This window comes from Balaenoptera ricei, chromosome 9, assembly GCF_028023285.1.
Source record: "Balaenoptera ricei isolate mBalRic1 chromosome 9, mBalRic1.hap2, whole genome shotgun sequence".
NCBI classification, from domain to species: Eukaryota; Metazoa; Chordata; class Mammalia; order Artiodactyla; family Balaenopteridae; genus Balaenoptera; species Balaenoptera ricei.
The window spans coordinates 112,826,982-112,847,917 of record NC_082647.1 but is presented as its reverse complement, the minus strand read 5'-3'; the positions used below and the strand labels follow the sequence as shown (position 1 = coordinate 112,847,917).

General features: G+C 41.2%; 1 protein-coding gene across 1 annotated transcript in view; it reads left to right on the top strand.

Moving 5' to 3' along the window:
* The window catches only part of VWC2 (von Willebrand factor C domain containing 2), a 116,453-nt gene extending 112,817 nt beyond the window's left edge, over window positions 1-3,636 (top strand). Inside the window, exon 3 of the mRNA XM_059932918.1 lies at window positions 3,185-3,636. Within this exon, the coding sequence (XP_059788901.1) occupies window positions 3,185-3,336 (152 nt within the window). The 3' untranslated portion in view covers window positions 3,337-3,636. The remainder of the gene's footprint in view (window positions 1-3,184) is intronic.
* Window positions 3,637-20,936: the final 17,300 nt, after the last annotated feature.

Sequence of the window (20,936 nt, the reverse complement as noted above, 5' to 3'; positions counted from 1 at the left end):
GGAATAGCACTTACGGTGTCATTTTAAAACTCTTTTACGTAACTGTGAGAGAGAGGAAATAGGTGAATATGCTGGTGATTTTAATAAACAAGAGTCTCAGTGGAAGAGGAGGTACATAATTTAAAATCTAAGTAAAGTTAAGCAGAGAGTTAATAGGATCAATTACTTAAATAAATATGTTCAATTTGAAGTGTTTCATTGTAAGAGAAAAGATGTACACATATAAAATCTAAGAAGAAAGAATTATGAATCCTAATAATGTCAACTCACAATTTAAAACCTGTGTGTGTGTGTGTGTGTGTGTCCCCACCTGTGCCCACTGAGAGGGGCTGCATGCAGTGACACCCCAGTAATAATGAGCACTTGCAATAATCTGGCCTTGGATCCTCAATATTCCTCTCCACCAAAGGAATCTGAGCCCCTCGGAGAAAAGGCTGATTCCAGATGTGGGCAAAGTGAGCTGAAAATGTGTTGTTGGCACAGATGTGGAGGAGGCTGGTAGCAGCTGAGGGAGTGTGTCTGAAGGACAGGGGAGCGGCCTAAAGCTGGGGCCACTCAAAAGCCGAATTGGGACAATTTGAATGTAAAAAAGAATAAAGACTGCAGTGGTTGCAAATCATTGAAAAAGAAAGATCCAAAGTCCTACAGTGAATTAAAAAATAGACATAAGTTAATACTAATAAAAACTCATTAGAAGTGACTACTAAAATGACATAGATTAATTCAGGCAAGAGGGATAGGAATTGTTGAATAACTTAAGGGCAGAAGTGTACTATCTATTCTAGTTTAATCCTCAGGACCCCGGTGAGGTATGGCATTCCCATTCTGCAGATGAGGCCATTAAGGCTCAGAACAATGAAATCCCTTAGTCCAAGATCTCATAACTAGTAAGTAGTGGTACCAATCCAGATTTTTCTGAAGAGGAGACAGGTAAGTCTCCATGAATATCTGTAGCTAAAGGTACAGGTTTTCTGGGCAATTATGGAGTGCCCTCTATGTGCAAAGCACACTGATAAATATTAGGGCAAATTAGAAGGCGATTGGACCCTCAAATTAAACTCTGAAAAAGATAAAAAGAAACAAAGAAAAAAGCACACCAAAGAGACCTGGTGTCAACTGTCAAAGTCAGGGCATCCCAGGAGCTGAGTGGGACCAGTGCTCACAGGGTGGGTCCCACCTGGAGCTGCTGCTGTGGCCCTTTGGCCTCTGACCTCACAGAGCTGAGGACACGGTCCAAGGCCGAGGAACAGGAGGTGGGCTGGGTGGGGGGTTTGGAGATCAGGGACCTCCTGTTGGCCTACAGGTGGGGAGGGTCTGGAGTTCAAGTATCCTGATTCACCAAAGCTGATGCAGGAGTGACTTTACCACCAACACAGCCATCACGTGGGACCGAAGAGGCAGTGGTTCCAGGCGTGTGAGCGTGGAGTGTCAGCAACCTGCAGAGACCACTACCCTCTGGAAACCCAGGAGCAGCGCTCAAGAGAGAAAACCGGGTTGGATCTGTGTTTGAGGTCCTCCTCTGCTGAATGACTGTTAATGCTTCGAGGTCTTGGGGAGACAGGCGGGGGTCGGGGGGGAATCTAGGGCGGGTCTGAGTGGAGGGGCCCGAGGAAAGCGGAGTTCCTGGTGGGAGAAGGGGCGGTACCCGGGGGTGAGGTCTCCAGAGCCACCTTCAGGAGCCCTGATCCTCGCCACTTGGCTGACACAGAAGACAAAGCCACTGAAGCATGACTTACTCTGCTTAGAATTATTCTGACTAGAATTACAAAAAAGTCAGTTTTTATCCTAGAGTTTTGGTGGATTCATTTATTTTTTTAAATTTTGTAGATGAACATTTTTCATCTCTTTGATGACTTGATAGTGTCGTTGGACGTGCTTTGGTGTGAGCACGTTATCAAAGGCTGTAGAAGCAAAGGAGGGAGGATGAGCGTGAGAGCCCTGTGTTCCAGGCTGCGGTAAGGACTGATGTCTCCGTTCCAGAGAAAGGTCTGGAGGCTGAGCGGTTGTTCCCATATGGCTGAGGGTATGAACTGTAACACAGAAACCATTTGTTTCAACCGAAAAAACTCACCCTGGAAATCTCCCCGATATCCATTTCTTCGTGTCCTGGATTTTACACGGAATAAGATGCACATGTGGCACCTTTGTTGGTGGAGAAGCTGATAGGTGATGTTGATCAAGAATCGAGGGGTCTTCAGTTCTCAAGGAAGACTTTTGACGATGTACCCCTGGCTCATGCTGAGACAGTGCCTCTCAAAGTGTGGCCCCAGGCCGGCATCACCATCACCTGGGCACTTGTTATCCAAGCAGATTCCCTGGTCACAGCCCAAACCTGAGTCAGAAGTGCTAGGGCGTGGGACCACTAACCAGTGTTTCTAGAGCCGTCCAGGTGGTTATTCCATAAGCTGACCTTTGAAACCTGCTCTAAGAGGTGTGGTGGTGACACTGGATTTATGTCACTTCAAGCAATTCGCTTGTTTTTGCTCTCTCTCCTAATAAGCCTGGTTCTCTGAAAGTCCCCGTTAATCAAGTTTTTCTATGATTACTTGGAATTAATTGACTCAAACGATTGCAGATCCGGCCCATGTAGAAGGCCCCCGAATTGAAAATCACAGTTGGTGAAAAACACAGGATTGTCATTCATAAAAATTTTATTTTTTTAATTTCTTTAAACTTTTTATTTTATATTTGAGTATAGCCAGTTAACAATGTTGTGATTTAAAAAAATAAAGCAAAAAAAAAAAAGCAATGTTGTGATAGTTTCAGGTGCACAGCAAAGTGACTCAGCCATACATATACATGTATCCATTCTCCAAACTCCCCTCCCATCCAGGCTGCCACATAACACTGAGCAGAGTTCCCTGTGCTATACAGTAGGTCCTTGTTGGTTATCCATTTTAAATATAGCAGTGTGTACATGTCCATTGATTCCAAACCCCCTGAATATCCCTTCCCCCTCTGGAAACCTAAGTTCATTCTCTAAGTCTGTGAGTCTGTTTCTGTTTTGTAAATAAGTTCATTTGTGTCATTTTAAATAACATGGCTTTCATTTCAGGAAAAAAGTGGGAACACTTCACAGTCCTGAAATGGTAACTTTTTCACTGTCCTTCCTGAAAGGGAGTGGATAAAACATGCAGGGTAAAGCTAACTCCCTAATCAAGTCCAACCTGTTTCTTCTTTCCAGGCCCAAACTGCTTTGCCGAGACCGCTGTCATCCCCGCTGGGAGGGAAGTGAAGACGGACGAGTGCACCGTCTGCCACTGCACCTACGAGGAGGGCACCTGGAGGATTGAGAGGCAGGCCATGTGCACCAGGCACGAGTGCCGGCAGATGTAGGACTGGCCGCACGGACCACAGATGTTTTCTAGGATCCTTTCCCGATCTATCTGAACGTTCTGGATGCCTCTGGGAAATATCGACCGAAAGGAGCAGACTTTTGATGAGGAATCGTGGAAAACTGTTGGTACTTTTTCTTTTCTTGGTCACAACAACTGCAGGAGAAGGAAATGGACATATTTCAAAACATCGACAAGAACTTTGGGCAAAAAAGTCCACTTCTAAATAAATGTGCTATTTTCACAGTAAGTACACTAAAGTACACTATTATATATGAAATGTATTTCTATAATCCCTCTATTAGAGAGCTTCTATAAATGTTTTCTATAGATACAGATTAAAAATGCTGTGTTGTCAACTGTCCTCGCTGCGTACCTGCATTTCTTCTGCATTTCTGATTCCATCACATGATATTATTTGTGGTCGCTGATTCTCCGTCGAATCTTGGAATAGTGTACCCATTAATGGATCATAAGATAAGGGAACTGATTTTCCCTGAGATCCTCTCCAAATTCTCTTTCATTACAGAGAGATATATAGTGTCGATCCTTAGAAGATCCAGTCGAATTCACACAAATATAATATTTCCTTCTTGTAACTTACTGCTTTTAGTATCTCCATTCTCAGTCATTTGGGAGATGCAGGTACAAAGATAACTAATACACGCTTTTTCTGTTCATTCAAAGCTCCCACGTCGTGGGCCACTGATGGATGCACGCAGATATTTCATTTTCACTTACTTGACTTTCTCTTCTAAACATGACTTTACATCATGCACCAAACTGAGGAACAGGATAGACTGGATTATTTGCATCATTGGGACCTCATGCGGAAGCACACAGTCAAATAGGGGAACCCCTGTTTCTCTGGAGGAGAGGTGAGGGAAACTGAACCCCTGAACAAGTCTATACCTGCAATCTACGTGTGGCACGGACATCCCACCTCCCTAGTCCATGGACTTGTGGTTCTCCTGGGGATGATCCTCTCTCCTACATGGCAGGCACAGTCCAATCCTGAATGAGAGCCCTGCATTAGTCACTGTGCCAGAGCCCAGTGAGAAAGCATTTCTGTTGAATATATTAAAACAACAGCGCTGAAGGTCACAGGCAACGTTCCTGGAGTTACAGGTCACTCCAAACCAACTCCACTTCTCTTCATTTGGATAAAAGAAGCCACTGCTAATCCCGTTGATCTGATCAGTGCATGTTATAGAATATTTCTGCCTTTATCAATCACATCAACACCTGACACATTGATGAAAAAGGTAGTCAGAGTTTTAATAGGTTTAGGGAGAAAAGGCAGAACTACGGTCACTATTTAATGCCCTTAAAGCTTTTCCCCCATACATTTATTGATTCCAAAACTTTGAATTAAGCATTTAAGTACAAATTATTGTGACCACAAAAAAAGGAATAAATCATGGTTTCTTGCCTTCATGGACTTTTGGCCTCTGGTGCAACACAAATAAGAAATCACTGTGCATCATGGTGGGAGCTGAACTAGAGGTCAGCAAAGGGTGGTCAGAGAGGCTTCATTCCATACAGAAGAAATCATTTAGTCATTAACGTTTGAATAATACCCAAGAAAAATGGATACTTTTGTCATCAATAAAATGTTGACCCATTGTGGACTTTAGTAACTGCAAAGCCACCACTAACTGAATCCTCAAGAAATTTACATATGCTTATATTTTTTATCTTGTTTATCAAGAACACCTTGGGCCAAATGGGCTCTGCACACAGCTTTCCATGCAAATCCTCAGGGGAATGCCATCTAGACACTCTCAGGTGTGATCAGCTTTCCAGAACTTACTTTTTGGTATTAAAGGCTACTAGAAATCAGCCATCTCTCCATCATCCAAGGGAAGATTTTTATGAGCCGAGGTTATATCAAGGTATGATTTTGTCAACAAATGGCCCCAGCCTCCTGGGGAGGTGGGTCAGCGGGGATGTCTCAGCACACAAGCAGCCTCTTCTCACCCCAGCAGACATGCTGCAACTAGAGAGACCCCATCAAGGGGCCCCAGAGTCTCCCTGCTCCCCTTGGTGATGTCACCACTCCCAGGTGGGCAGTGAGCTTGGAAATCACAGTGATGGCTCCTCAAACGTGGTGAGGAATACCAGGAAACCTGGTATTTTGTTGCACAGAGAGCGTGAACCTGACACCATCCTGTGAAACTGTCTAAACTCGTGTGACCCACCCTTGTCCCAGGCATGCTCCAGGCTGGAGCCCCAGGGCCGTTATTACAGTAAAGTAACCCCCGCCCCTCCTCTTTCTACATAAGGACGATACATAACCAAACACAGGGCAGAACCTGGATTATGATACTATGATACTATTTGATTGTTGTCCAAGAGAAACATGTGATTCTCAGGTTCTTTATTTCATGCTGTCGATATTAGACTTTATTTCATGCTGTCGATATTAGACTTTCACATCCATAAAGTATATTGGGGGAAATTTTGGTTTCCTCCTCTCTTTCCATAGAACATTTTGCTGAGATTCCTAATGATGAAACTGCTCTAACAGAGCAAAGTATGGGTCCAAGTTATTGATTTCAAAATACAGTTTTGACATAGTACTGAAAAGGGAGCCTCAAAATTCTAGTGCAGAAGTGATTAGAGAGCCATAATTCTTAAAATGCAAATAGGCCTGCTCCATGAGTACCTAATAAATGTTGTTGAATGGTTTATTCAAGTGAAAAAAAAGGAAACCATGCTTACCAATGTATTACATGAATTTATTTCAAACTATTCAACCTATATCAATATCTGAAAACCTGAAGCTACTTGTATAAGCAATAGTGATTCTGGAATTTTCTAATCTGATGTTTTAGATTTTCAAATTAGATTCATTCTTTCAGTCACAGGCTCTTTCCTTGGTGGATGGATCCATCAGTACTTGTACATTTCACAGAAGCTCGTATTTCACTACTGCACACAACAAACGTTAGCTGCACCCTTAGCCACATGCCAGAGTCTGCAGTACAGATGGAGGTGTCAGCATATTCTTGACCTCAAGGAATTTATATGCCTTGAAACTCACATTTGATTAGTTTCTTTTCAATCTTTTCATACCTTCAATGTCTTCATCTCCTGTATGCAATAAAACATAAAGAGACAAATTCTTATACATTTTAAAATTTGTGGCATCATGAATAAGCTTAATAAGCTCTTCTTTTCACTCCCCCAATGTAAGTGTTGTATGTGTACAATGTTAAAAAATGTCCAAAAAATTTCAGAGAATTCAGATGTTTTTGATTTTTTTGTTTTGATTTTAAGCATTGAAATGGACTTTTTAATGTGTCCATTAGTTGAAACATGAAAAATACAGTTTCCAACAAGCATTATTGAAAACTGCATCGATTATTTTGAATATAGATTACTGAAACATAGAGAAAACAAAAGTATAGCTACAAGCCAAATTAGCAAATATTAACAACTCACTCTATTTGCTTTAATAGGCGAGAGAGCAAGTCTGCTTTTTATTAATTTTAAAAAGTCAGATGTTATTGTGTTGTACTGGAGGACACATCTGACTTTTTAGAATTAATAAAAAATTAACAAAGGTGACCTAGATGTCATCCCATTGGCACAAGGGGACAGTTCCAGGTGTCCCAATTAGTGGGCACCATTGGTGACAGCATATGGCTTCTCTGGCCAATATAATTTGCAACATAATGTTCTTACTAGACCTGCCCACTTACTAGCACTCCGATGGCTGATGCAGTCATTTTTCCTGAATAATCTGGTTTAGAGCGAGCAACTCACTTATTCTAGATTAAATGCATTTTTACGGTTCGTACTTTTCACATTCCAGCTGCCACTCCTTATGGTTCCACAGTAGAACTGTTCCATGCTCCTCACTCCAAAGCAACCTCCCCAGTCTACGATTTTAGTTTCCTAAACATAGATTTCCATTTTGACTGAATGCTCCCAATCACACACAGAACAGCCAGACTCCTCGGCATGGCAGGCTGGCATCTTTACATGTGGGTCCTGGTCCACACCCTGACCCGGCCCTGCTGGCTCTCAGCACCATAGGTTCAGGGTGTCTCAGACTGGGCTCTGAACCTGCCTCTACCTCCCACCCCTGCCTTTTCAGCGCAGGGAGAGATGACCACTTTTCAGTATCAAACTCAAAGGCCATTACTTGTGAAGCTTCTTTAGTCCTAATTGGACGGTCATTTTATACCCCGCCATACTATTCATTTGGTATCTTATTTTAGCATGATTTATTTTTTCTATTTTTTGAAGTATAGTTGATTTACAATGTTGTGTTAATTTCTGCTGTACAGCAAAGTGATTCAGTCATTCATATATATATATATATATATATATATATATATATATATATATATATATATTCTTTTTCTAATATATTCTTTTCCATTATGGTTTATCACAGGATACTGAATACAGTTCCTGTGCTATACAGTAGGACCTTGTTGTTTATCTGTCCTATATATAATAGTTTGTATCTGCTAATCCCAAACTCCAATCCATCCCTCCCCCACCCCTCCTCCCCCTTGGCAAGCAAGCACAAATCTCTTCTCTAGGTCCGTGAGTCTGATTCTGTTTCATAGATAAGTTCATTTGTGTCATACTCTAGACTCCACATATAAGCAATATCATATCATATTTGTCTGTCTGACCTACTTCACTTAGTATGATAATCTCTATGTCCATTCATGTTGCTGCAAATGGCACAATTTCATTCCTTTTTATGGCTGAGTAGTATTGCATTGTATATATGTACCACATCTTCTTCATCCATTCCTCTGTCAATGGACATTTAGATGGCTTCCATGTCTTGGCTGTTGTGAATAGTGTATTTTAGCATGATTTTGAAATCATATCGTACTTTGTATTATAGTTCATTTTATTTTTGCTCTATTCTTTACTCTAAAATCTCTTTAATTCAGGCTATGGACCATTCCGTCTCCAGAATATCACCCAGTACCTTTATGTTAAAGGTTTATTGAGTTGTTGTCAATATATAAATTCAGTTATTTGCTGCCCTTGTTTAAGGCCAACATGTTTCTTGAAGAGCAACTCAAAGCTCCCATTACTGTTTGCCTGCCCGGTGGTCTCTTGGTGTCTCAGTTGACTTGAAGACCTCAAAGGCCAGGAACCTGCGGCTTACCCAGTCCCCAGTGTTGCAGAGTTTAGGGTGAGTAGCCATGAGACAGTCATTGGCCATTTATGATGCAAGTCAGGAAACAAATGGCTTTTGGTGTAAAATTTCTGATGCTGAATGTAATTTTTTATACTGAGGAGACACTTGTACTTACTGATGATAAAACAAGTCAAGTTCACAGTTTTGGTATTTCTTTACTGATTATTTCCAACTTTTGGAATATAAATCTCTTATCTTTGACTTTCTTTCACAGTTTTGAGTATTTCTGAATATTTTAATTTTTTTACATAACATAATTAAACACCTCAATAGGTATCTGATGAATTAATTAATCAATGAACTGAGTTATCAGTGCAGAAATACAAGTTTCCATAGCCTGTTGGAAAAGTGTTAAAAAGTGATGGTTGTCTATATTTCACCAGTGTCAAACTGTGAAGAACCTGCTGCTCTAACCTAACACAGAAATGTGGAAATTAAGTACAAATGCCTAATTTTAAAAGTAATAAATTCCATTGAACATTAAGTGACACTGGACAGTCATGCTGGCCGAGAGTGCTCAACCAGAGTTTCAATAACATTCAGGAAAGGTAAGTGAAAATCTGCTCTAACTGCTTGGCACATGGGTGTTTTATGGTCTAAGAACTATATTCTGTTTAACTCCTACCCGTTAAGTTCAGAGAAGTATATAAAGCCAGTGGCTGCAACATTATTGAGACACAGAATTATCAAAAATAATCAAAGGAGGGACTTCCCTGGTGGTGCAGTGGTTAAGAATCTGCCTGCCAATGCAGGGGACACAGGTTCGAGCCCTGGTCCAGGAGGATCCCACATGCCAGGGAGCAACTAAGCCCCAACCAACCACAACTACTGAGACTGCACTCTAGAGCCCGTGAGCAACAACTACTGAGCCCATGTGCCACAACTACTGAAGCCCATGCGCCTAGAGCTCATGCTCCACAACAAGAGAAGCCACTGCAATGAGAAGGCTGTGCACTGCACTGAAGAGTAGCCCCTGCTCGCCACAACTAGCGAAAGCGCACATGCAGCAACGAAGACCCAACGCAGCCAATAAATTAATTAATTAATTTTTAAAAAATCAAAGGATATACCTCAGTAATTTTAGTACATTACTGACGCAGTCTGATGAATAAAAACAATTGTAAATATTGACACCTAAGTTTTAAATTCAAGTTTCAAGAAATACAAACATTTCTCAACTTTATTTAATATTCAATAACATTTAATGATTAATTTCCTATTTTTAAAAATTCCTAGAATTAATTTCAGGCCTATTGCCTTTCAGTATACTTTATGGGAATATTTGTTTTCCCATTTTCTTTATTTATTATACTTACATTATCAAATGAATACAATTCTATGTTTATTTCTACTTGATTTCAGGGATTATTTCCTTTGGAAGCATGTATTTCCTACAATTAATATGAAAACGAGTGAAAAGTATCCAATAAGTAATGTCTTTCTATGAAATTATTAGCATCCTATATATAACAGAGTTACTTATTTTGTAGTTTGAAATAATCCACTATTAGGCAATCAATAAATGCATATTTTAAGCCAAGAATTATGCAGTTTCCCCAGGCACTAGTTAACATTATCTCCTTTTTTGCAGAAAAGTAAATGTAGGCTCAGAAAGTTCAGACACCAGCTCAAGTTTCATTCCATTGAATGACGGGCTTGAGTTAAGAACCAGGCTGTGATGATAATCTCAATAGATGCAGAAAAAGCTTTCAACAAAAGTCAACACCCATTTATGATAAAAACTCCCCAGAAAGTAGGCATAGAGGGAACTTACCTCAACATAATAAAGGCCATATATGACAAACCCACAGCCAACATCATTCTCAGTGGTGAAAAACTGAAACCATTTACACTAAGATCAGGAACAAGACAAGGTTGCTCACTCTCAACACTATTATTGAACATAGTTTTGGAAGTTTTAGCCACAGCAATCAGAGAAGACAAAGAAATAAAAGGAATCCAAATCAGAAAAAAAGAAGTACAGGTGTTTTAAAACAAATTGTGACGGGTGATGAAAAGTGGATACTCTACAATAATGTGGAACGGAAGAGATTGTGGGGCAATCGAAATGAACCACCACCAACCACACCAAAGGCTGTGTCTTCATCCAAAGAAGGTGATGTTGTGTATATGGTGGGACTGGAAAGGAGTCCTCTATTATGAGCTCCTTCTGGAAAACCAAACGATTAATTCCAACAAGTACTGCTCCCAATTAGACCAACTGAAAGTGGCACTCGACGAAAAGTGTCCGGAATTAGTCAACAGAAAACGCATACTCTTCCATCAGGATAACGCAAGACCGCATGTTTCTTTGATGATCAGGCAAAAACTGTTACAGCTTGGCTGGGAAGTTCTGATTCATCCACCGAATTCACCAGACTTCGCACCTTCGGATTTCCATTGATTTTGGTCTTTATAAAATTCTCTTAATGGAAAAAATTTCAATTCCCTAGAAGACTGTAAAAGGCACCTGGAACAGTTCTTTGCTCAAAAAGATAAAAAGTTTTGGGAAGATGGAATTATGAAGTTGCCTGAAAAGTGGCAGAAGGTAGAGGAACAAAAAGGTAAATATGCTGTTCAATAAAGTTCTTGGTGAAAATGAAAAATGTGTCTTTTATTTTTACCTAAAAACTGAAGGCACTTTTTGCCCAACCCAATATGATATTAAATATGTGATTTCAAAGCACATGCTATTTCTCAAAACAAAACCAAAGACTGTCCCCAGTGCAAACAATTCCAGTGGCGGTGGGAGTGGTTGAGGGGTTGAGAAGGTCCCTATGGGCAGCAGTTGGCAGACCCTGGCCAGGTCAGTCCAGCAGCTCCCACCCTCCCTCAATTTTTTCTCTAGAAGAAAGCATTCCTACTTAAAAATAGGCATCAGTGCAATAAAAGAGATTCATATAAAATATGATTTCCTATCGATCTTTTTGTAGGTTTGGATTAATTATGGTAAATCAATACCACAAAAAATGCAGATCTTACAAATAGTGACACCGAAGTAAGAATAAAAATTTGTCCTCTATTTATGTAAAAACTAAATGTCTTTATATAGAGAACAGACTGGTGGTGGCCAAGGGGGAGGGGGTTAGGGGAGGCACGGAGTGGGAGGCTGGGGTCAGCAGATGTAAGCTTTTATATATAGGATGGATAAACAACAAGGTCCTACTGTATAGCACAGGGAACTCTATTCAATATCATCTTATAAACCATAATGGAAAATAATATTAAAAAAGAATGTATATATAGGTATAACTGAATCACTTTGCTGTACAGCGGTGATTAACACAACATTGTAAATCAACTATACTTCAATTAAAAAAAAGTGTCTTTAAGAGAAACATAATGGGCTTTTTTAGTACAATAAACAACATACCTACTCTTGAAAGGACAGATAATGTTATATACTAATAAGGGGGGAATGTAAAGGGAATGATTAATTTGGATCTGGAACCAAAATGGAAAGGTTGAAATTTAGACTAATATAGATTTTTAAAAGTGTGTTAGAAACCTTTAAAATATTGAGGAATATGATTTAAAAGCTCAAAAATTACAGTATATAATGAATCCCTTTCTTAAAAAAAAAAAAAAAAGAAAGTACATTTTAAAATGTAGTCTTTGGGCGAGATAATTTCCCTCAATATATCCCTCAGAACTATCTGTATTTTCCAGCTGGAAGCTTTTTCCCATACATGCGTGCATCTAAACACATGGTTAAACATTTACCCTCTGAATTCACTGAGATCTGAAGTATAAATGTAAATATAAGTAGGATCAGATTAAAACAAAACAAGCAAAAGACAAAAGAAGAAATGCGTCACTGGGTAGGCATTTCTTTTGGATTAATTATGGTGAATCAGTACCATAAAAAATACAGATCTTACAAATAGTGACACTGAAGTAAGAATCAAAATTCGATGTCTGACATCAAAGAAAGACAGATGGAAGTAGTGAAAGGTGTGTGGAGCAGACTGAGAGAGATGCTACTCAGGACTCTGTCATTCTAATTTGTCTCTGTAAATTCATAAAGTCTATTACTGTTTGCTCATAGCTATAAGTATAAGCATGCGTATATACACATATATATTTAATTGTGTTATTTACTACTTATTATTTGATTAATTTTAAAAAATAATTTTAGATACTGATTCCACGGACCCAGTATTTGAAAATGAAAAAACAAAACAAAAACAAAAACAAATTATTTTAAATGGCATCATTTACAAATATGTGTGATGACTTACAAGGTACCAGATGAATATAAAACCATAGGTTTCTGTTCTCATTTTTAACAGACTGTTGCAGGGATTGTATTTACTACATTTATGAATTACACACAGTTTTCCTATAGACTGAGAGTGATGATGTATTTTGAAAGTCCTTTAGTGAAAGCGAGTCTGCCTGTAAGTGTTCATGTCCTGTGCAAGTTTATCAGACAATGTCGATTTTATCTACCAAGTGTAATAATGAAGAATTTTCCAACCACCATTTTTTCTGCTTATCTGACAGATAGAGAATATCATGCTCAGTATTGAAGATACTTGGGGAATTCCTGTTGGGGAAAAAGAGATGAGGAAATTGATCTAAAGGGAATGCCCATGATGCTTTTAGGAACAAGGGCTAGAACATGCTAGTTGGAGGGATGGATCTGGGACCAGCAGAGGATGGTAGGAGTGAAAAGGCATAGGCAAGTGGGTCCCATCCCTGGCCTAGGCCTTATTCCACATCCACAGAATCAAAATCACCAGAAACAAAGGGCAGAGCAGCCTTTGAACATGTATCCTTAATAGATGTTTGCAATCTCTTTGCTTTATGTAACTTAGCAGTTAAGACTTTGGCCATTGGAGGCTGGTTCTAATCCCAGTCCCACCACTTACTGAATGTTGATCAAGTCCAAGCTACCTACCTCCAACTCTCACCCTGCTCATCAGTAAAATAGAGACTATAGTACCAACCCTTAAGATAATTAAATGAGTTAATATTTGTAAAAAACACACAGACTAGAATAGATCATATTTATATATTTACATAGCACAAGGTCCATATAAAAGTGTTCACTGCTTAATACATTGGAAATATGAGACTATTGAAATTAAAACATTTTGGAGAAAATATTTGTAAAGAATATTTCCAGTAAGGGGTTAATATCCAAAATATATAAAGAACTTATACAACTCCATATCAAGCAAAGAAACAAAAAATCTGATTTAAAAAATGGGCAGAAGACCTGAATAGACATTTTTGCAAAGAAGACATACAGACGACCAACAGTCACATGAAAAGATGCTCAACATCACTAACTGTCAGGGAAATGCAAATCAAAAGTGCGGTGAGATATCACCTTACACCTGTCAGAACAGCTATTATGAAAAAGACAACGATTAAGTGTTGGTGATGATGTGGAGAAAAGGGAACCCTTGTGTGCTGTTGGTAGGAATGTCAATTGGTTCAGCCACCAGGGAAAACAGTATGGCGTTTCCTCAAAAAACTAAAAATAGAACTACTATATGATTCAGCAATCCCACTCCTGGGTATTGATCCAAAGAAAATGAAAACACTAAATTTAAAAAATATATGCACCCTCATGTTCATTGCATTATTTACAATAGCAAAGATATGGACAGATGAATAGATAAAGAAGATGAGAAATATATATATATATATGTATATATATATATATATATATATATATATATATTACTCAGACATAAGAAAGAATGAAATTTTGACATTTGCAACAGCATGGATGGACCTAGAGGGTATTATGCTCAGTGAAATAAGTGAGAGAAAGACAAATAATAAGTGAGAGAAAGACAAATGCAGTATGTTTTCAATTATATTTGGAATTTAAAAACCAAAATAAATGAACAAACAAAACAGAAACAGACTCACAGAGAGCAACCTTGTGGGTACCAGAGGGGAGAGGGCTGGGGAGAGGGGCAGGATAGGTGAAGGGGATTAAGAGATACAAACTACCAGTTATGAAACTAATCAGTCACAGGGATGTAATTAATGTACAGCACAGGGAATATAGTCAATATTTTATAATAAAACTTTTTTTGAAGATTCTAATTAAATAAAAGTGAATGTCTTAATTTAGGACTCATTTTTCCCCTATTCTATGCCTCTCAAATGTTTAAATTTAAAACATACAATATCTTAGCTTTTATCCTATTTATATATAATAGCTGCCAGGAAAATGTTTTATAATACTTTAATTATATGTGATGTTGAATTTATATGATTAGGCCCAATCTGTATGTATTGTTTCGTGGGTATGTGTGTCGAGCTGATTTATAAAGTAAACTATTTTTTAAGCTGGGTTTTTCACTTCCACACAGAGTTATGTTTAAAAGAATACTTTTGAAATCGTTTAGTCTTTTAAAGTAAATTAAACAAGAATAATAACATGTGTATCATTAAAAAATACTAAAAATGTTATAAATATTTTGAATTATTTAAATATAATCCTTGAGGCTTATTTCAATATATACTATGACTTTCACTTCTTACTTAAATAAAGGATGGACATTACACTGAAGTAGTATCTATAATATAAACTTGCCTCATGGTACAGACTGTGATGACAATACATTTTCATTTTGTTGTTTCTAAAATTAAATGTGGAACTTCCCTGGTGGCGCAGTGGTTAAGAATCCGCCTGCCGATGCAGGGGACACGGGTTCGAGCCCTGGTCCAGGAAGATCCCACATGCCGTGGAGCAACTAAGCCCGTGCGCCACAACTACTGAGCCTGCACTCTAGGGCCCTCGAGCCACAACTACTGAGCCCGCGTGTCACAACTACCAAAGCCCGCATGCCTAGAGCCCATGCTCTGCAACAAGAGAAGCCACCGCAATGAGAAGCCCGCACTGCAACGGAGAGTAGCCCCCACTCACTGCAACTAGAGAAAGCCCACGCACAGCAACAAAGACCCAGTGCAGCCAGAATATATATATATATATATATATATATATATATATATATAATTATATATATATATATAATTGCAATGCTCATTAAACTGTGTAACTAGAAATAGGGTTTAACAGTAAGTAAATAAACCTTAAGTGCAAACTTTCACTAGAGTTTCCTCCACTGTAGCATGGAGGAAGACTTCTTTAAAAATAAATAAAAACCAAAAATCTTCTTTTTAAAGCTAAGAACTTCACATTCTTGAATTGGCAGATTGGATAATTTAGAAAAATCTTCCTGCCAAAAGCAACAAAAGAAGCTGGACAGAATGTATAATTCTTCTTTTGGTATCAAAAGAAACCATGGAATTCTGAAGACAGCTGAATATCATCAATGTGCTGAAGAAAAATAAATGCCAACTTAGAATTTCATATACAGAAACAGTACCCTACAGACTGTAGTATACATAAGTAGTTGCCTTATTAAGACGTAATATTTACTGATGCTTTTATCACTTTACAGGAAAAGCCATAGTACAATTTAACTCCATTTACTTCTTCCTTATATATATCCATTATTTTAAAGTATTTTAATTCTACGTGTTTTATATCCGACAAGTCTTGACTATTATTTTTCTGATAGTCATTATTCATTTAGCTATATCCCTGTATCTGCTATTTTATTGGTTTTTATTCCTTCTTTCATTTTCATTGCAAATCATATTTCTTCTGCCTGAAGAATAATTTTTGGTATCTCTTTTAGTGAACATCTACTGGTGGTGATTTTTTTTTTTCAGTTTTCGTTTGATTGAAAATATCTTTATGTCAACTGCATTCTTAAAACTATAAGGATATAAAATGGTAAAAAATAAACATTAGATCTTGATAAGAATATATACTATAATTTATATTTTTATATATAACTGATAAAATGAATAGGAGACAAAATACTCAGAGACGTTTTACCAACCTGAATAACTTAATTAACAAAGTTGACTTAGTGGACATGTACATAATTCTTCCTAAAAAAATTACAGAGGGCTTCCCTGGTGGCGCAGTGGTTGAGAGTCTGCCTGCCAATGCAGGGGACACGGGTTCGAGCCCTGGTCTGGGAAGATCCCACATGCCGCGGAGCAACTAGGCCCGTGAGCCACAGCTACTGAGCCTGCGTGTCTGGAGCCTGTGCTCCGCAACAAGAGAGGCTGCAATAGTGAGAGGCCCACGCACCGCGATGAAGAGTGGCCCCCGCTTGCCGCAACTGGAGAAAAGCCCTCGCACAGAAACGAAGACCCAACACAGCCAAAAATAAATAAATAAATAAATAATTTTTCAAAAAACCCAAAAACTTACAGAATACATATTTTTTACAAGCACGTGTGGAAAATTTATAAACAATGACTTTATGCTGAGCCATAAAGAAAGTCTCAACACATTATAAAGAACTGACATCATCCAGATTGTAATTCCTGACAACAGTTCAGTTAAACTATAAATCAGTAAGAAGAGCTAAGTAAAAAGTCTCCATATGTTGCAAATGAATAGAATTCCAAATATCCCAGTGGACAAATGAGATGTCATAGTGAAAATTATAAATCTGATGGACTGACCAAGAACAAAAAGAAAGAAAATGTACAAATAACAAATGTCCGGAATGGAAGAGGCAAAGTCACTTGAGACTTGGAAGATATTAAGATAATCAAATTATACTTCAGGAGACGTCTGGTTCTGCCAAAATACAGTAGTTCCCTTCCTCGAAGATTCTCCCTCTTTGTACTAAAAACGCTGGACATCACTCAACAGAAACAAAAGAAGACTCTGGAAGTTGCAAAGAAGCAGGGGGCTGCCTAAGTTCCGTGGGATTTGGGGAAGACCACTGCAGAGAGTTCCCTGGTTCCTTACTGTCTCCCCTAGAAACCACGCCCATCAATAGCACAGACAAAAGTGCTCCAAGCAAGGCCAAAGGATGGGAAAAGGGTGACCAAACAACAGAAGACTTTTCTGCCCATTCCTACCCTACCCTGGGCACACACCAGCAGAAAAGTGTACCCCACCCCTGGTTTCAGCAGACTGAGGGGGAGCTGGCCTCCCACTCGCCCTCCACCTGCAGAAGCAGTGGAGAAGCAGGTGGCACTGCTGCTGCCCTGCTGGGTGGTGGGGGTCCACTCCTGCACCTTCTATGCTATGGAGTGGTCCCACCCTTGGCTGGCTACTCTTCTGTGCAGGATTCCATGGCCGGGGCCAGGCTGGGAGTGGCACCCTGGGCAGTGCTGCTGACTACGCAGTGGGTAGTCCATTCCTGAAAGGATGGACCGTTGGAAGATGAATGTCATCAAGGTGTTACCAAGTTGCTGGTGTCCTTGAGGAGGGGGGTCATACCAGGGACTCAGAGGTGGCGTGAGCTGGAAGAGTCCGGGAAAGCGGGGGTCCGTTCCATCGGGAGCACACATAGCTCCACCTCATTACCCTGGCCATTCTGTCCATGTCCACCTCATTACCCTGGCCATTCTGTCCATGTATCCATGTGATGAAAGCTGGCAAGTGTCACCTGGCTGGGACATTTTACTCACCTGCTTGTTCAGGGCCTCTTCCAGGGCACAAGCTTCCTGCTGGATATTAACATGAGATTCAACGTCCTCATACTTGTGCACATGCCCCTGTGTCCGTCCACAGGTCCCTGCTCCAGACATTTTTGTATCCAATCTTCCAGGCTCTTTCCTTCTAGGCCCCTGGCTGTAGCCAGCCTGTGGACCACTGACCAGGAGCAGGTATAGAGTGTCCCCTCTCCAGTCTTTCTGCAACCTCTGAAATGGGCAGCCGCTCATAAATTCTGGCTTGCGCTCACTGACGGAGCCAGTGGACCCATAAATCAAGCTTGGGATTTTCCTCATCCTTGAGTTGGTTGAACTGATGTGAGCATGGGGAAGGGCCCTGGTGCAATGGTTGTGGATAAGGTGGGGGTTGGGACGCCGGCTCTTGCAGTGTACTTGGGCTCGCTGGTCCTGTCTGGACTCAGTCCTCAATGGACCTCTTCCATGCAACAATGGACTGCTGACGGGTCAGCCCAGATTCAGTGCCCAGTGAGTGGTTCTGGGTCTGTGACCACTTGTGCCTAGAGCTAGGCATTCCCTCAGGCTTTATTACTGCATTACTCTGTCTCTCTCTCCTCCCTTTCGTCCTGGCCTGCAGAGGAGACCCACCAATGAAGTGCTTAGTGATGCTGGTACTGCTCAGACCCTCACGTCCCTGATGGCCCTGTGAATGGCGTGCCCTTGAGCCCCCTTGTGGGACACAGTGCTCTGCTGGGATTCTCAGCGTCATGTCGGTTATCAGTTCCTGTATCCCTATGTCTGCATTCCTTGCTCCATCACCTTCCTGGGGCGGCTCCAGCACTTCCACTCTGCTCAGTGTGGCCCATCACTTTCCCCAGGCCTCTAAGAGCACCCCCCCAGGAGTAAGTCTGCGCATAACCTAGGGTCCTTGCCAGGGGAACCTCCAAAAAGTGTCCTGCTCAGTGAACCCTTGCACAGTCCATTTCATATTCCAGTTCCTCTGACCAAACACCCTCACACTCCAACCTCCTGGTTGCTGCCAGTGTAATGAGTGGAGTCTTTCTGTGGCTACAAAGGGGCCCTCTGGCTCGACCCATGGTCTTCAATCATCTGTTTCTCATTATTCCTTTTCAAAGCATCCATTTGACTCAACAGTATTCTGCCAACACAGCTGACCTTGCTGGCAGCACTGTCCCCTCATCTTTCAGATCTTCACACCTGCAAGCACACGGCACACCGGTGAGCACCCTCTCTGCCCACTGGCTGCACAGGGAATAAGCCCCTGAGCCCCACCTCACTGCCTGTGTTCTCCGACTACTCCTGGCTCCTGGCCTTCCTTGGGTTAGTTAGGATCTCCTGAGAAACAGTCACAAAAATAAGATTAGATGTGGAAGAGATTTATTTGGGAAAATGTGTGTGAGAGAAAAAGGGGAGAAAGAGAGAAGAGGCTGAGAGAGCCTGGGGTAAGATGCAGGTTGGACCCCTAGGAGGCAAGGAGGAAGGAGGGGAGGCCCTGGGTGGAGCTGGAGGCTGCAGCGTGGGTCCAAGACAGAGCAGGCTGGGTGATGGGCAGCCCTCAGGCCACAGTCGCCCATCAGGAAACCCCATGAATGCGGATAACGGGCCCGAGCTCTGTGCTCCATGGAGCTCAGTCACTGGGGGACACAGCCTGCAGGAAGCGCGGGGCCAGGGCAAACAGTGGGGGATCCAGAGCGCGGCCGTGGGTCCGTCGGTCAGTCACCCCTTATGGCAGAAGGTGGGGAAGGGGCGTTGTCACAGCTGTTACACCCGCATCCTGTGCCATCACCAGCCTGTCTATCCTGGGCACTGTGGTCTTCGGTTCACTCTGCCACAGGACACCGGGGTGCTCAGACTCGCCACGGAGGACCCCAGACTTCCTGCCTGTCTCCACAGTGCTGGGGAAACCCAGTCTCTTCTGGAACACTAGAGTCAATCACTCTGACCTTACAGTCAGCTCCCTCTTACGCGTTGATTCGAGAGCGTGAGATGCAAGTTCCAGCTCACAGTTTAATAGATGCATTCCTCCCTTGGTAAATACTGCCTCTGAACTAGCAGAGTCCACAATTGCAGAGACCAGAAGCTAATGTTTGCTAGTTGGTCTGTGGTGTAATCGTGAGAAGCCATTCTTGTCACCTACCCCCCAACACACACACGATTTGGAGACCCACGCAGGTCTTAACTACAGAAGTGACACTACCAGATACTACTGTCATAGAGGTAGGGACAGTTCTCCCACCATGTCCTTCTCCAGATAATCACTGTAATTCTACAGGAGTAAAATCAATGAGGAAAGTGTGGCCGTTGCTATTAGTTGGTGATTCAAAGCATAAGTCACACCCAGGAGGATATTACCTGAGCCGCCAGGTGATCCCTTCAGGTGGCACCAGAAGAGTCTTCACCAGACCAACCCACCATCCTGTCACTATAGATGTTTCAAGGTAATGGGGAGCAGGGTGAAACTAGCAAATTGTAAGAGCACAAGTCTATTGTCATGCTTCACCTCTTGTAAAGTAAGTTCCCTGTTCAGTAGCAATGCTGTGCGGACTATAATCACAGCAATAACGGCATCTGCTAAATCCGCAGGTGGTGGTTTTGGCAGAAATACCAGAAAGCAAATCTGCACCCAGTTCCAGTATGAACAAAGCATGGCCCCTTTCAGGATGGCCTTGGTCCCATGCTGCTGGACCTGCCATCCAGGTGGTTAGCTGTCTCCCTGGTAAATGCTGCTGTAATGGGGGCTCCTTGTTGGACTCTCCTGTTGGAAGATCAGGCACTCAGAAGAGACTGCAGCCAGGTTGTGTCTTGATATCAGGCAGAGCCTCCATCTTTGTCACCATGGCCACTTGGTTCGTGGCAAGGAGAGGCGGACCACTGTCCACAGAACAGTCATCCCATGTACTGGATGGTCAAAGCTCTCTCAGCTGAGTTTCCCTTTAGTGTGC